The sequence below is a fragment of the Megascapheus bottae genome, chromosome 32 (genome assembly GCF_031878675.1).
Source record: "Megascapheus bottae isolate mThoBot1 chromosome 32, mThoBot2.hap1, whole genome shotgun sequence".
NCBI lineage: Eukaryota > Metazoa > Chordata > Mammalia > Rodentia > Geomyidae > Megascapheus > Megascapheus bottae.
Window position 1 is genome coordinate 6,268,947 of NC_143540.1, and position 16,423 is coordinate 6,285,369.

Genomic DNA, 16,423 nt, shown 5'->3' on the forward strand with positions numbered 1-16,423 from the left:
CTAGTTGGCCTGACTTTAAAGGTGATTCTCAGATCTCAGCCTCCTGAGTGGCTGGGATTACAGACATGAGCCACTGGCCTCTGACTGCCCAAGGGTGTTTCTGACCGATCTTTAGACACTGAAATTCACCATACCTTGGGTCCCATTTCTCCAGGGAATCCCTCTTGACCCTACAATCAATAGCAGAGAAAAATCAGTATACATACACATCGCCCAGATACACTGACATGACTTTAATTTTACTTGCTTTCTTCAGTTTTACTTTCTGTGAACCAAGGAAGGCCTGACATAGTTAAAAACTGGAAACAGTATCGCCGTATTATAGAAACTAGTTTTGTGTGGTAACAAATAGATGGTCCAGGCCTCGTGGTAGAGCATTTACCTAGCATACACTAATACCTGGGTTCGATTCCTCAGAACCACATACATAGAAAAAAAAAAAAAGCTGGAAGTGGTGCTGTGGCTCAAGTGGTAGAGCTTAGCCTTGAGAAAGCCCAAGGACAGTGCTCAGGCCCTGAGCTCAAGCCCTAGGACTGGCAAATATAGATAGATAGATAGATAGATAGATAGATAGATAGATACATAGTCCATCCATTTGGCCTTGTGTTCCAGGACAGTCTTCTCAAAACAGATGTCCATGGAGACATTTCAGAGCCCTTCAAAGAACCCAAGTGTAATCATTTAATGTTTTTGTGCCAGTCCTGGGGCTTGAACTCGGGGCCTGGGCACTGTCCCTGAGCTTTTCTGCTCGAGGCAAGCATTCTACCTCTTGAGCCACAGCACCACCTGCAACTTTTTCTGAGTCGTTTACTGGGAATCAGAGTGTCGCAGACTTTCCTGCCCAGGCTGGCTCTGAACCTCGATTCTCAGATCTCAGCCTCCTGAACAGCTGGGAGGCAGGCGGGAACCACTGGTGTCTGGAGCTTTTTGTATCTTTAAGTTACCATTTGGTTGAAGAGCAATCCTGCAGACTCTTACGTTACGGTGAAAGCAAACCATGGCGGGTGGGGCAATCACACGCTCCACTCCTGAAGAGCCCTGAGCCCGGAGCTGCTACGATGGGAGGCTCCTCAAACTCGACACAACAGGCAGGACCCCATTACACATCGCCCCCAAACATGGACTACCCTATTTTCCAAGATGGATGCCCACTTACACCCTGAGCCCGGAATTTCTGTCATCTCCACCCTATTCCTTCTGGGTCCTCAGACAATGAATGCCCGGCACATATCTTGAATCCTACCAGGCTGCTTTTTCCACTGCCCTCTTTCCTTTTTCTCTTCAACATGGTGGACAAAACAAGTGACACACACAGAAAGGAACAGCTCCAGCTCTGGGACCTGGGCCTTACCTTCTCCCCTTTGCGGCCAACGCTGCCGTAACCCAGACGACCATCGTCACCCTACAAACAGAAACCTTGTGAGAAACACCGCAGAATGCTTCTTCACAAGAAGACACAGCAACAAGGGTTTGGGTTTGATTAGGGGAGATGAGGAAGAACCGCCCCCATCTTTACATAGACCCCTGGTGTCCTAAAGAATCTAGAAAACGGCACACAAACACAGACACACACACATATATAAACACACACATATATGCCCATTCTGTTGCTATGATGATTAAATATCAGGCATGTAGTACAAGCTCAGTAAATGCAAGTGATAGAGAGATCTAAATCTGTGTGTTTGTGTTGTCTCTAAGCTTTTTTTCTTTTTTCTAAAAGTTACTGCTCTACCACTTGAGTCACAACTCCCCTTCTGGCTTTCTGGCGGTCCATGAGAGATAAGGGTTTCGTGGACTCTCTTTCGTGACTGGCTTTGAACCTCAGATCCTTGGAACCAGCCTCTTGAGTGGCCGAAATGAGAGGTGTGAGCCACCATCCCCCAGCTCAGAGTTTACCTGGATTTTGTGGTATCTCTGTTCTAACCCCTCGTCACTTTCCTAGGACAGCCAGATGCCTGCTGTCTGCCTCTTTTGGGAACCTGGAGCCAGGAACAGAAGCTAGCCTGGCTTTCTGGGGGGAAAGGGTGGGGGCGGGTGTGAACCTGGAGGACAAGCTGTACTGTATCCCTGGGGGTAATGTCTGCTGCCTGGGAAGCCGCTCTTGTCAGAGGACTGCCCAGGAGACAAGCACCGAGTGGGGCGTCCCAGCCCTCTGAATTTCTACAACTTTATAAAAACGACACGGAGCTGGTGGCTCATGCCTGTCCCCTAGCTGTTCAGGAAGCTGAGGTCTGAGGACCGTGGAGGTTTAAAGCCAACCCCAGAGCAGGGAAAGTCTGTGAAATTCGTTTCTCCAATTCACCACCAAAAAGCTTAGAAGTGGAGCTGTGTGGCTCAGGTGGTAGAGCGCCAGCCTTGAGCAAAAACAGATCAAGGGACAGTGTCCAGGCCCTGAGTTCAAGCCCCAGGACACAACGACCGCCATATTGAGATAGCATCTTCACAATTCTGCCGAGACAACCACTACACTGCCTGATCCCCAGGCCCAGAACCAGAGCCTTCACCCATCGCACCTGCATGCCTCGAGGGCCCGGGAAGCCAGTGGCTCCTTTCCTCCCGCCATCTCCAGGGTCTCCCTGTACAAATAGGACAAACAGGGCATCACAACAATGGCGTTAAAGCAATATTCAACGGCATCCATGGAGTCTCATAGCACCGTGGCTGTGTGCCCAGCGCTGCGTGTCATGGCAGGATCATCGCGTGGCTTCTGCAGAAATGGCAGGTGTCTTGGTCTATTTTGAGGAGTCAGTAGAAGACAACTGGGAAGGAGGGGAGCCTCTGACGAGGGGCGCGTGTTCCCCCTCGGTGACAAACCCCCCTCATGTGGGCTTCAGGAGAAAGCGGCTAACATGGGAGTTCCACGGGACGCAGGTTCACAAAGGAACCTTTTTCCTTCTTGTGCCGACGCTGGGGCTTGAACACACAGCCTGGGCGCTGTCCCTGACCTTTTCCACTCAAGGCTAGTGCTCTACCATTTGAACCTCAGATCTACTTCTGGCATTTTTTTTTCCTCTTGGTAATTCATTAGCAATCTGAGTCTCATGGGCATTCCTGCCCAAGCTGGCTTCCAATCAGGATCCTCAGATCTCAGCCTCCTGAGTAAGCTGGGATCACAGCTGGGAGCCACTGTGGAGTGTGTCAGTTGATTTTCTTGACGGCCCCTTCTTGAATTTTTCAATGTATTTTTCTTCCTTCCCCTCCCCCTTCTTCCTAATTATAATTTATCATCATTTTTTTATTCCTCAAAAAAGCCCCTTCCCCGACATTCTCACCCCATGCTCACCTGCATGCTCTCTCCATCCCCATCGGCTACCTCTCCTCCTCTCTCCGAATATCCCGGTCAAACACCACACATTCCAGCCTCCATCCCCTCCCTCATCTCCCGCTCACAATCCCCTCACAGATGATGGCTTTGAGAATATTCCCAGCCTTTTGGGGTTGATTTCATGATGCACTCATCCTATCCTCCAGCAAGGGTTTCCAAGTACTTGTTCCACGAGTCTCTATTCGAAGTGCTAGGGACACATCTGGAAACAACACACACACACCACACACACACACCACACACACACCACACACACACCACACACACCACACACACACCACACACACACACACCACACACACCACACACCACACACACACACCACACACACACACCACACACACACCACACACACACCACACACACACACACACCACACACACACCACACACCACACACACACACCACACACACACACCACACACACACACACACACACACCACACACCACACACACACACCACACACACACCACACACACACACACACACACACACACACACCACACACACCAGACACACACCACACACCACACACACACAGAGCCTACCCTCCTGTGGCTGACTTTCTCAGAGAAGCTGAAGGCTTGGTTCCCAGCCTTGGCCTTCAAAGATGCTTTAGGAGAGGCTTGTGTGAATGAAGGAAGAGGAGAGGAAGGAAGGAGGGAAGGAGGGAGGGAAGAATGAGGGAAGGGGGACTGAAAAAAGGAAGGGAGGGACGGAAGAATAAGAAAAGGAAGGAGGAGATAGGATAGGAGGGGAGGAAGGGGAGAGACGAACAAAGGGTGGGAAGAGAAGCAAAGGATAAGGAAGAGAGGGAGATAAAGATGGAAGGAGGACGAGAGGCTGGGAGGGAGAGGGAAGGAGCAGAGGGGTGGGCACAGAAAGGAAGCTGGGCCGTGTAGGCTTCCTTCCTGGCCATCCCTGTGCTGGAGAAGGGGTGGGGTGGACCCCAGTAATGAGATTACGCTGAGCTGGAATTGCTGAGCTCATCCTGGTCCACACCCTTGTCCTTAGAGGGTCCTTGGAAGGTGCTGGCTCTCTAAGAATTAAGCCAGGCTTTGGGTCAGTTGAGTTGGGCTTTATTTCTTTGTGTTGAAAGCGTGCTGTCTAATGCAACCAGACAGATGTAGCTCTCTTGAGGAGGGAAAAAGGAAGAAAATAAGAATAATAAGGGTCAATTGTGGGGGATGTCAAGAATGTGACCTACTTTATTTCCTTGGCTCCCCACTCGGCCTGGACTTCCTGCCATCCCTTCAGGTCCTGGGGGCCCCTGGAATGAAACAAGGATGGCAAACTTCAGCGACTCTTCCCGAAACCTCCTGTGTTTCCCCTAACAGGCAAAATCAAGTACAGATGCAAGGATGGTCAAGGACATGCTGGTTCCTGCCCTGGAAAGAAAAAAAAGATCGCAGCTGTCAAAGAAAGACCAGTAAATAAAAGAACATTAATAAAGCGATGCATGCCAGATGTTGGCCAAATGGCTTTATGCTTCCTTGAGAGTCTTCCAAAAAAATAATAATTCAGGTTCTCAATAATTTTTGTTTCTGGGGTAGATGTTGTTAAAATGTCTAACAGTTGAAGAAGTTGACTCCAAATGACAGTGGCCTTAAAGATGATTTCTACCTCAGCAAGAGATCAGTATTATTATTATTATTATTATTATTATTGAAGGTAAACATAGCTTTATTTGTAAATGATAACTTATGCATCTGAAAGCTATTCCCCTAAAAATACCCACCTAGCCCTAGGAAAAAAAAAACAAAAAACCTTTTCAGGGAGTGCAGGATAAGCCTTCTGGAACAGGTCCCAGAAACTGCAAGCCTCACACCCATGGCTCAGGCCTGTAATCTTAGCTACTCAAGAGGCTGAGATCTGAGGATCAGGGTTCAAAGCCAGCCCGGGCAGGAAAGTCCATGAGACTCTCATCTCCAGTGAACCACCAGAAAACCAGAAGTGGTGCTGTGGCTCAAAGTGGAAGAGCACTAGCCTTGAGAAAAAGCAGCTCAGGGACAGCACCCAGGCCCCGAGTTCAAACCCCACAACCAACAACAACAAGTAAGCGTATTCCTATTTATGAAAGGGTGGGCAACTAAAATCCTTAAGATAAATTTAAGGAGAAGACTAATTTAAGCCAAGCACTGGGAGCTTATACCTTGCTAGCTAAAATCTAAGGATCGTGGTTCAAAGCCAGCCTAGGCAGGGAAGTTCATTGAGATTCTTACTTCCAATGAACCATCGGCTGGAGGGGCTGCTGTGGGTTTAAGTGGCAGTATTCAGGCCTGGAGTGAAAAGCTAAGCAAAAGCATCAAGGCCTTGAGTTCAAGTCTAGAATCGGCACAGATTGCTCATAGACATAGGCACACACAAAGCTCTTACTATCTTACTGAATATGAAAAAACCCTCAAAACAGACATAGAATATATCTATACAGAAAATCTAATGCGTATCCCTTCAATAAGTCCTTGTAGCTGCCCAGAAAGCCTGTTTTCCTGAAATCGTTTCAGAGCTAAATATCTTTATAATACCAATTCAGACACAACACGACTACCTTTTCTCCTAGTAACACTTGATGAGAATTCTTCCCTTTGGAATATCCAAAAAGAAATCTCCTTGGAGGAACCATTATATACAGATTCTTCAGAGCAGTTTCAACACCAGAGAGTTGACATCATTTTCACAGCGTTTTAATTACCACGACCATCATTCTGGGGGGGAAGGAGGGGATGGAATCGCAATAACCCAATCGCCAACGGACATTTTCATTATGCCAAGTAGACGGCTTCGGAAGAAAAACAAGCAAAGAAAGCCAAATGGAAGAGAAGACTGGCGAGGAGTCCTTTGTTGTCTAACTCTGGCAATGTCAAGAGGAGGGTGAGTGATTTATGACAACCAGTGTTGCCAGAGCAAGAAGAAAGAGAACACAAGGCATTTTAAGCATTGCCCTGTTTGGCACAGGGAAATGCTGTTCCAGAACCAGAACCAGAACAACAAAGGCTAAGACCTCAGTACTATTATCTATGTGCATATTCGTATTTTATGAAACAATGAGATAGTCACCCAATAGATCCTTTGGCATCCATTGCTTTTTTTTTTTTTGGCCGAGGGTGTGTACTGGTTCTAGAGCAGGCCACATTATTTTTCCCCCCTGGTCTTGCGGTTTGAACTTAGGCCTGGGCTCTGTCCCTGAGACTCTGTATGCTCAAGGCTATCATTTGAGTTACAGCGCCACTTCTGGCTTTTGCTGGGTATGAGGTACTGAGGAATCAAACCCAGGGCTTCATGCATGCTAGGCAAGCATTCTACTACTAAGCCACACTCCTGGCCCCAGGTTCTCAATTTTGATGAAAGCACTCTCTCAAACAGCATGAAACTTGATCATTTCATAGTAGAACTAAATTGCTGGAAAGCTATTATGGATTCAAATCATTGAACAGAGTTTGATGGCACCACAAATTGAGATTAAAAAAACAAACAAACAAACTGATAGGCTACCTGCAGGGGCTCACGCCTGCCATTCTAGCTACTCAGGAGGCCGAGATCGAGGATCAAGGTTCAAAGCCAGACTGGGCACAAAAGGACTTGAGACTCTTATCTCCAATTGACCCCCCCCCCCAAAAAAAAAAGAGAGCTGGAAGTAGCACTAAGAACTAGAAATGGCACTGTGGCCCAAGTGATAGAAAGTTAGCCTTGAGCACAAAAAGCTTAAGGACAGCGCCCAGACCCTGGGTGCACACATGCACCCCCCACACACACACACATGACATCCACATTAAAGCCAAGATCAAAGCTTTCACCCTCCTTCCCTCCCTCCCCCCTTCCTTCTCTCCCACTCTCTCCCACTGCATACCTGGGGACCTTTCATTCCCAGACTTCCTTTTTCTCCTCTTGTTCCAACCTCTCCTCTTGGACCCTAAAGGTATGGATAGAATCAAAGTGTTAGTTTTCGCCTTAAAAGAGAACACTTAAATCTTTACTACCTCGCACAAGTGGAAATACTACAGTAAGACTCAGAAATAGAAATTATATCATTTCAATCATGTCATGGGTTTCAGTGGATCATTCCAGCTCTCCCTCACCTAGGTCAAAGGGGAAGAGATAGTCCAGTCTGAAATTCAGCATGTCAAGATCGAGGTTCAAAGCCAGCCCAGGCACTAAAGTGTGTGAGACTCTTATCTCCAATTAATGGCCAGAAAACTGAAAGTGGTGCTGTGGCTCAAGGGGTATGGCAGGATCCTTGAGCTAAAGAGCTCAGGAACAGCACCCAGGCCCAGAGTTCAAGCCCCATGACTGACAAAAAAAGAAAAGAAATAGCCAGGCCTAGCCGGGCGCAGTGGCTAACACCTGTAATCCTAGCTATTCAGGAGGCTGAGATCTGAGGATCAAGGTTCAAAGCAGTCCTGGCACAAAAGGATAGAGACTCTTATCTCCAATTATCCCCTATAAAATGGGAAGTGGAGCTTGGCTCAAGGGTAGGGCAGTAGCTTTGAACTGAAGAGCACAGGGACGACGCCCAGGCCCAGGGGTCGGGTGGTAGCCTTGAGCTGAAGAGCTCAGGGACAGTGCCTAGGCTGAGTTCAAGCCACATGACCCACAAAAAAAAATAATGAAAGACGGCCGGGAGTTTGGCCTAGTGGTTAAAGTGCTTGCCTAGCATGCATGAAGACCCGGGTTCGATTCCTTGGTACCACATACATAGAAAAAAGCCAGAAGTGGTGCTGAGGCTCAAGGGGTAGAGCTCTAGCCTTGAGAAAGTCCAAGGACTGTGCTCAGACCCTGAGCTCAAGCCCAGGACTGGCAAAAAAAAAAAAATAATAATAATGAAAGAAAGAAAGGAAGAAAGGAAAAAAGGAAGAAAGGGCCAAGTCTTAGGGGTTGGAGTCATGATTCAGTGGGTAAAATGACAGCCAATAAATGAAAGCATCAGATGCTGAGTTTAAGTCTTGGTCTCAGACAAAGAAAAGAAAGAAATGTCTCTACAATCTCAATGGCAAGTAGCTCAAATTGAGCTTTCCCGGGCTGGCAAGAGTGACACAGCCAAACAATCCCAGCTTGGAAGAGCTGGAAGGCCAACATGAAGACTGGACTACCCAGAAACCTTGGCAAAATGTAGATCACGCCTGGCTTCTCATGCTCAAGGATGACTTCCCCAACTCCTCTGCACCATGGTATCAGTATGTAAGGCTTGGATTTTCTTAAGTATTTGTTTGAAAACTTTGAAAGATAGCAGAACCCCCAAATGGCCTGACATAATCCAAATACGATTTTTTTCTTGTGCTTTCAAAGGCAAGTGGTATCTGCATTCTGACTTCTTTCATGTCAGCCTGAGCTGCTCTCCTCTTAATTTTATTTTATTTTATGCCAGAATTGGGGCTTGAACTCAAGAGCCCTCCACTTTTGCTTAGCTTTTTTCCCTCTTAATCGCCTGTCCCGGAACTTGAACTCTGGGCCTGGGTGTTGTCCCTGGGCTCCTTTTGCTAAAGGCTACGCTCTATCACTTGAGCCACAGTGCCACTTCAAATTTTTCTGTGATTAACTGCAGATGAGAGTCTCACAGAGTTCTGCCTGGACTGGCTTCAAATTGTGATCCTCAAATCTCAGCCTCCTGAGTAACTGGGATTTCAGACGTGATCCACCGGTGCCTAGCTCACTTGGAGCTTTTTTGGTGGTTTATTGGAGATAAAGATTCTCATGGACTTTTCCTGCTCAGGCTGGCTTGGAACTGTGATCCTCAGATCTCTGCCTCCTGAGGAGCTAGGATTACAGGCGTCATTGTTATTTTAGGCTACATTTCGCCCTGTCTGGCCTGTGCTTCTATTCTCCTCATGTGACCTGTGCTAAGAGCCAACTATGGCTTGTTCCTTGCAAAGGAAAAATTGCTGAAGGCAGCTCTCCAGAGAAGTGAGCTGGAAAGGACAGGCAGAGTCCCAGGATGGGACTCCTCCCCTTCCCTCCCCCCACCCCAAGCTCCCAGTGAATTATCCAGCTGTATTAGCAACAATTTTTTCCTAGAGCAGAGCCAATGTCTCAGCACCATGGATGTCCAGAGATGTAATACAGAGGCATTACTGCAGCTGGCCTGACCCGCTCCATTTCCAGATGCTCGACTATCAACATTTCCCTTGGCCCAAGAGCTCCCAGGATTAATTCTTGACCTTGAACCCAGCCTACACAGGGCCTGCAAGTCCTATGCGTTCATCTCTTTTCTTCTCTGGCTCAAGATAAAAAAAAAAAATAGATCCAAGAGACCTTGTGCTTCATTCAAGTCAAGGTTGAGTTCCTTCTTTATTAAACATCTGGAATCTGGCAAGGTGATTGGAAGTTATTTTATCAAGGCTCAAAAGATTCTTCAACACTCAGATTTCCTCTTTACTGCACACACACACACACACACACGGTCTCAACACATACCTGAGGGCCTTGCAGTCCTGGTGAGCCTTCTGGGCCATCCAGGCCTGGGATGCCAGGTCTACCCTGTGGTAAGAATGAATCAGGAATTTGGGGTCTGTAGGTCCAAGACATTTTTTTAAAATTTCAGTTGTGGGGCTTGAACTCAGGCTCCTAAGTAGCTAGGATTACAGGCGTGAGCCACTCGTACCCGGCTGGATTTTCTTTTTCTTCCAGTCACAAAAACAATGAAGGAGGGCTAGGAGTGTAGTCTAGTGGTAGTATGCACAAAGCCCTGGGTTTGATCCCTTGGTACCACATATGCAGAAAAAGCCAAAAGTGGTGTGGCTCAAGAAAGCTCAAGGATAGAACCCAGGCCCTGAGTTCAAGCCCCAGGATTGGTTAAAAAAAAAAATCTTTGCCCAAATCAAAATCAGTAGCCAGGTGCTGTGGTTCAAAGTGGTAGAGTGCTAGCCTCGAACAAAAAGAGCTCAAGAGCTCAAGCATAGTGTGCAGGCTCTGAGTTCAAGCTCCATGACCAGCAAAAGTAACTAAATAAATAAACAAATGCAAACACAAAGGAAAATACACCAAGTCTAACATATCCTCAAGCAGAAATACTCACCTCAGCTTGTGTGTTGGTACATTCGTTCCCTTTTTTGTTTTTAAATGTTGTGTATCTATGTATGTACACCATCTATGTATATACACCCCTCGTTACTAAGACTTGTATTATTAGTGTGTTGGTTTTGGGAATAAGGCTGAGAATAGTTTACAACTTCCCTCTTCTTCTTCTTCTTCTTGAAACTTTTCCAGGTATCTTACAATAATTACATTTATACGCAAATAGATTCAATGCCTCAAGGATTGAAAACCAAGCATTTGCCTTAATACTGTTCTTAGACTGCGCCACAGAAAATAAAGTGTCAGGAGGGGTTGAAAAAGTTTAATTGAGCCAGTGCTGGTGGCTCATCCCTATAATCCTAATAACTGAGGAGGCTGAGATTTAGGAGCCTGGTTTGAAGTCAAGTCGGTGAGATCTTAATCTTCAATAGACTACTCAGAAAAAGCCAGAAGAGGAATTGTGGTTCAGGTGGTAGAGCGGGAGCCTTAAACACAAAGAGGCTCAGGGACAGCGCCCAAGCCTTGTGTTTAAGCCCCAGGATGAGCAAAAAGTAAAATAAAAATCCAGTTACCTGTGGGCCTGTATGTCCCCTTCGGCCATTAGATACCTGCAATAGAAAAAAAAAAAAAAAAAAAGGAAAAAAACAGTGTTAACTTCTAAGGGAAAAGAAGCTGTTTATAATTTTATTTCCATTAAAGCACAATATAAATAGATCAATTTCTAAGGGGCATTTAAAACGTTCAATTGTTCATCACAGGGAAAAGCAAAATGATGCCAACTCTGCATTTTCAACCAAAATCCCAGCTAACAAAGGAAGGACAGGCTGTGTGGAGGGTAATGGGCCCTTCATCAGATTCTGACAACAGCTGCTTTCCAACCACACGACTGATTGCTTCCAATTTCATTTCTTTTTATCTTCTCCAAGTTCATCAAAAGTCAACAGAGGCCAGAAGAAAAACTAAGAACAAATTCCAGGAAGTTTATAATCGCTTATAAATGAGAGCAAGGACTTTTTTTTAAGCCAAACTGAAGGCATGTCAGAAATGAATCATCTCAAATATTTACAAGCTACTCAATTTAGCATAATTAATTCTTAAAAAGTGTCCAACCAGCCGGGAGTTTGTCCTAGTGGTGGAATGCTTGCCTAGCATGCACGAAGACCCGGGTTCGATTCCTTGGTACCACATATATAGAAAAGCCGGAAGTGGTGCTGAGGCTCAAGTGGTAGAGCTCTAGCCTTGAGAAAGTCCAAGGACAGTGCTCAGGCCCTGAGCTCAAGCCCAGGACTGGCAAAAAAAAAAAAAAAGTGTCCAAATTATTGGTGCATTTTTCATTCTGTGGAAGGTCACAGAATGGTTCATAGATCAGGAAGTCTCAAAAGGTAATGGCACAGGGCTGGGAGTTTGGCCTAATGGTAGAGTGCTTGCCTAGCATGCACAGAGACCTGGGTTCGATTCTTCGGTACCACATACATAGAAAAATGCCGGAAATCGTGCTGTGGCCCAAGGACAGTGCTCAGGCCCTGAGTCTAGGCCCCTGGGACTAGCAAAAAAAGAAAAAAAAAAAAAGGCAATGACACCAGGCACCAATGTCTAATGCCTATAATCTTACTCGGGAGGCTGAGATCTGAGGATTGTGGTTCAAAGCTAACCCAGGGCCCCCCACCTTGCAATGATAAAAAAAAAAAAGTCCATGAGACTCATTTGCAATGAACTACCAGAAAACCAGAAGTGGAGCTGTGGCTCCAAGTGGTAGAGCACTAGCTAGTCTTGAGCAAACGAGGCTCAGGGACAGCCCCCAGGTCCTAAGTTTCAGCCTTAGGGCTGGCACAAAAAAGATAAGCCTGGTACCAGATATTGGTGGTTTGTTCCTGTAATCCTACCTACTTAGGAGGCAGAGATCTGAGGACTGAGCTTCAGAGCCAACACCGGCACAAGAATGGCTTTCACCAAACAAAAGCTGGGAAGCCAGCTGTGGCTCAAGTGGTAGAGCACAAGAATTGAGAAAAACAAAACGAAACAAACAAACAAAGAAGTAGAAGTGGAGGCCCTGAATTCCAGCCTGGGTCAACACACACATACACATGTATGTACACACACGCATGCGTGCGCGCGCATGCACACACACACACACACACACACACACACACAGATATACCTACAGATAGTGCTGATTTTTGAAAAATGTGAATAAAAAAAACAAAACACAAACTTTAAAAAAAAAATCACCCCAATTGTCCATCCAGGAGAAAGGGTTTCCATTGGGTAACTACGCTGTGCCATGGCTACAGCGTAGCAGAAGCTACAGGAAGCTGGGGCTTGTCTGGAAGGGCTCTTACCTTCTGCCTTCTGGAGCCTGGTAGTCCCGGGGGGCCTCGCCACCCTCCTTTCCCCTGTCAAAGGGCAGACAGACATATGGCTGTGATGGGCTGCAGTCCAATGACAGCACTACCTTCCTCTGGAACGTGAGGTCGCTTGCACTGGCCGCCAATCACATCTCCAGGTGGGTGGGACCTGGGGGTGAGGACCACGCCTTGGCTCTGCCTGCTCAGCACCCAGGTCTAATGGACTATGCAGACCAAGCCGTCCATCCATCCCGGGTGGCCGGCACATAGAGAGAGCTCGCTACGTATCAGGTACGGTGGTCTGCAGCTGAGATTTCTCCCTGTGGACATCTTCCCTGGCTCATCTGAGACGTATTCACTCTACATTGACTAAGGTCTCACGAGACTCAGTCTTCCCGGATGCCAGCCTGTGGGATTATTTATGAGGCAAGAAAACGAAGGTTTACACGAAGTCATTCCAGGCCTCAAAGTCGGTAAGGGACAGGCTTGAGACAGGACGCGGGCCTGCCGTCTCCTTCAGATTAGACTTTTTCTCCTATATTTATCATCAAGAGGGTCCAGGGACTCACACTACTACTTACATAACTTGTAATTTTTTTTAATGCTGAAAAACAGGATAATATGACCAAATTGTGATTTGTGAGGGTTCATGCGTTCGATCCCAAGAGACTTGCCTTGAGATGATGTTCTTCCTGTCACATGCCAATGACACAGTGTCTTTTGAAACTATGTATGAATTTTAACATTGGCAAGGTTAGTGGCTTTTTTTCTTTAATTTAAGTTAGCTGAATGCTGGTGGCTCACACCTGTCATCCCAGCTACTCAGGAGGCTGAGCTCTGAGGATCAAGGTTCAAAACCAGCTGGGTCAAGAAAGCCCAGGAGGCTCTTATCTCCAAAGAACCATCAAAAAGCCAGAAGCTATGGCTCCTGTGGTAGATCATTAGCTTTGAGTGAAAGAGCACTCAGATCCTGAGAGTGGCTTTGAACCTCAAACTTTAAATCTCAGCCTGGTATGTAGCTAGAATTATAGGCGAGAGCCACTGGTGCCTGGCTTGATTCCAATTTTTTTTTAATCAGGCATTCTCTATTCTTTGATTAAGAACTCAAGCCTTCCTGTCATTTATTTTACAAGCTGATTTTCAATACCTATATCATTACCTGTCTACCAGGTTCTCCTCTCAAGCCCTTGGGTCCTTGTATGTTACTATCAAATCCAGAAATCCCCTAAAAAAAAAAAAGCAAATAGAAGATTAGTAGAATTTGAGTCTCACAAGAGACAGCAGAAATAGGTTGAAATCACACATGTGAGCCTGTAAGTCTTAAGTAGTGGCCTCTTAATCAGAGACTATTCTAATTTAAAACATTAGAAAGTTACATTTTGGAGATAAAGGTAAGAAAAAGAAAGGAGGGCTGGGAATAGTGGCTTAGTGGTAAAGTGCTTGCCTAGCATGCATGAAGCCTCAGTACCACATAAACAGAAAAAGCTGTGAATCTGGGTGCTGTGGTTCAAATGGTAGAGTGTTAGCATTGAGCAAAAAACACAGGGACAGTGCCTATGCCCTGAGTTCAAGCCGCAGGACTAGCCAAGTGAAAGGAAAAGAAAAGAAAAAAGAGGAGCCAGACACTGATGAATCACGACTGTAATCCTAGCTGCTCAGGTGGCTGAGATTTAGGATTGTGGTTCAAAGCCAGCCTGGGCAGGAAAGTCCAAGAGAATCTTATCTCCAATGAGCCACCAGAAAACTGGAAGTGGAGTTGTGCCTTAAAGTGGTAGAGTCCTAGCAATAAGTAAAAGAGCTGAGGGACAGAGCCCGGGCCCTGAGTTCAAACCCCATGACAGGCAAAAAGGAAAAAGAAAAAGGATTAGACACCAAAAACTTTACAGAATAAAACAACCCTAGCTGGGTACAGCAGCTCATTCCTATTATCTTAGCAACTCAGGATGCTGAGATCTGAAGAGTATGACTCAAACCAACCTAGATAAGAGAGTCTGGGAGAGTCTTATCTCCAATGAGCCACCAAAAAACCAAAAAAAAAAAAAAACTTGTAGCTTAAATAGAACGTGTTAAATGCCAACTGAGTTTTCTAATGACTAGAAATTCTGAGTCAGTTTATATTTTTAAGATTGTGTCCTTTGCATTTCTATTTTTTTAAGAAAATCTGCTCCTATTTATCCTATCAACTTTGTTCTTCCAGATTTTTCCACTAAAACCACAAGTGGGTGGAAAGAACTGTTATATAATGAAAACTCTCTAAAGTTAGTAATGGTAAAACAAACAAACAAACAAACAACAACAAAAACCACATCACAGTGGATCAAATTGTCAGTCATCTGGAAAGCATAGAAAACTTTTTTTTTTTTAAATAAGTCACTGGGGCTGGGAATGTGGCTTAGGGATAGAGTGCTTGCCTAGCATGCATGAAGCCCTGAGTTCGATTCCTCAGTACCACATACACAGAAAAAGCCAGAAGTGGTGCTGTGGCTCAAATGGTAAAGCTCTAGCCTTGAGCAAAAGAATCTCAGGGCCAGTGCATAGGTGGTGAGTTCAAGCCCCAGAACTGGCAAAAATAAAATCAAGCCGAGCACGGTGGCTCACGCCTATAATCCTGGCTACTCAGGAGGCTGGGATCTGAGGATGGCGGTTCAAAGACAGCCCAGGCACGGAAGTCTGTGAGACTCTATCTCCAATTAACCACTAGAAAATGGAGGTGACACTGTGGCTGCAGGGGTAAGACCATAGTCTTGAGCTCAGGGACTGCATCCAGAGTTCAAACTCCATGACCAAAAAATAAAATAAAAGTCATGGTGGTTCACACACACCTGTAATCCTCGCTTACTCTAGACACTGCGATCTAACTATCATGGTTCAAACGCAGCCCAAGCAGACAAATCCAGAGATACTTATCACAAATGAACCAACAAAAGACTGGAATGGAGGTATGGTTCAAGCAGCAGAGTGCCAGACTTGAAATGAGAGAAGACAGAGGGAAGGAGAGGAAGAAGTGGAGAATAAGGAGAGGTGAAGGGAAGAGAGATGAAGAATAACTGTCTATATTTTGAAGTACTACAAAGGACAATAATAGAAGAGACTGGAATGGCCTGGAATTCCTTACTCTCAGCCACAGGAATAATTCTAACTCTGAGGACGATCAAGCAGAGATTACTGCTTATTTTGGCTGGTCCTGGAGCTTGAACTCAGGCCTGGGCACTGTCCTTGAACTCATTCCCAATCCTCAGATCCTGCTTTTTAAATTCTACAGGTTTGAGTGGGATTTCTTCTGTAGGAGCTCCAGAGGGAGGCGTCTCTCCCATTCATAGGGCCAGTCAGGTCAACACAACCCCTGCCACACAGCCCAAGTAGCCCAGTGCCTACCGGGTCTCCTCGCTGGCCCTTGGCTCCACGCTCACCCGAAGGCCCTTGCACTCCTGGATTTCCCTGCCAGGAACACAAATCAGAACAAAAACAGCATGAGTGGGGCCAGGAGTTTGGCCTAGTGGCAGGGTGCTTGCCTAGCACGCACAAAGACCTGGGTTCGATTCCTCAGTACCCCATACGTAGAAACAAGCCTCAGATGTGAGATGTTTCTCATCTCTGCTGCCTGAGGTCTGGGATTACAGGTGTGTGCCTCCATGCCTGCCTGTTGCAAGAATGTGTAACTTGCCAGTGGTTTGGGCTTCAGCTAGAAAGTGGGTTTCAAAGCCAGGGAATTCACTTTCTAAGATGGCTTTGGAGTTGGC

The 16,423-nt window shown here is 46.2% G+C and overlaps 1 protein-coding gene across 1 annotated transcript in view; it reads right to left on the bottom strand.

Moving 5' to 3' along the window:
* Positions 1–16,423, bottom strand: part of Col6a6 (collagen type VI alpha 6 chain) — a 69,953-nt gene that overhangs the window by 10,393 nt on the left and 43,137 nt on the right. The window contains exons 17-26 of the mRNA XM_090323185.1: positions 16,059–16,121; positions 13,843–13,908; positions 12,678–12,731; positions 10,911–10,946; positions 9,739–9,801; positions 7,178–7,240; positions 4,538–4,600; positions 2,517–2,579; positions 1,352–1,402; positions 135–170 (exon numbers count right to left, since the gene is read on the bottom strand). Of these exons, the coding sequence (XP_090179311.1) occupies positions 135–170; positions 1,352–1,402; positions 2,517–2,579; positions 4,538–4,600; positions 7,178–7,240; positions 9,739–9,801; positions 10,911–10,946; positions 12,678–12,731; positions 13,843–13,908; positions 16,059–16,121 (558 nt within the window). The remainder of the gene's footprint in view (positions 1–134; positions 171–1,351; positions 1,403–2,516; positions 2,580–4,537; positions 4,601–7,177; positions 7,241–9,738; positions 9,802–10,910; positions 10,947–12,677; positions 12,732–13,842; positions 13,909–16,058; positions 16,122–16,423) is intronic.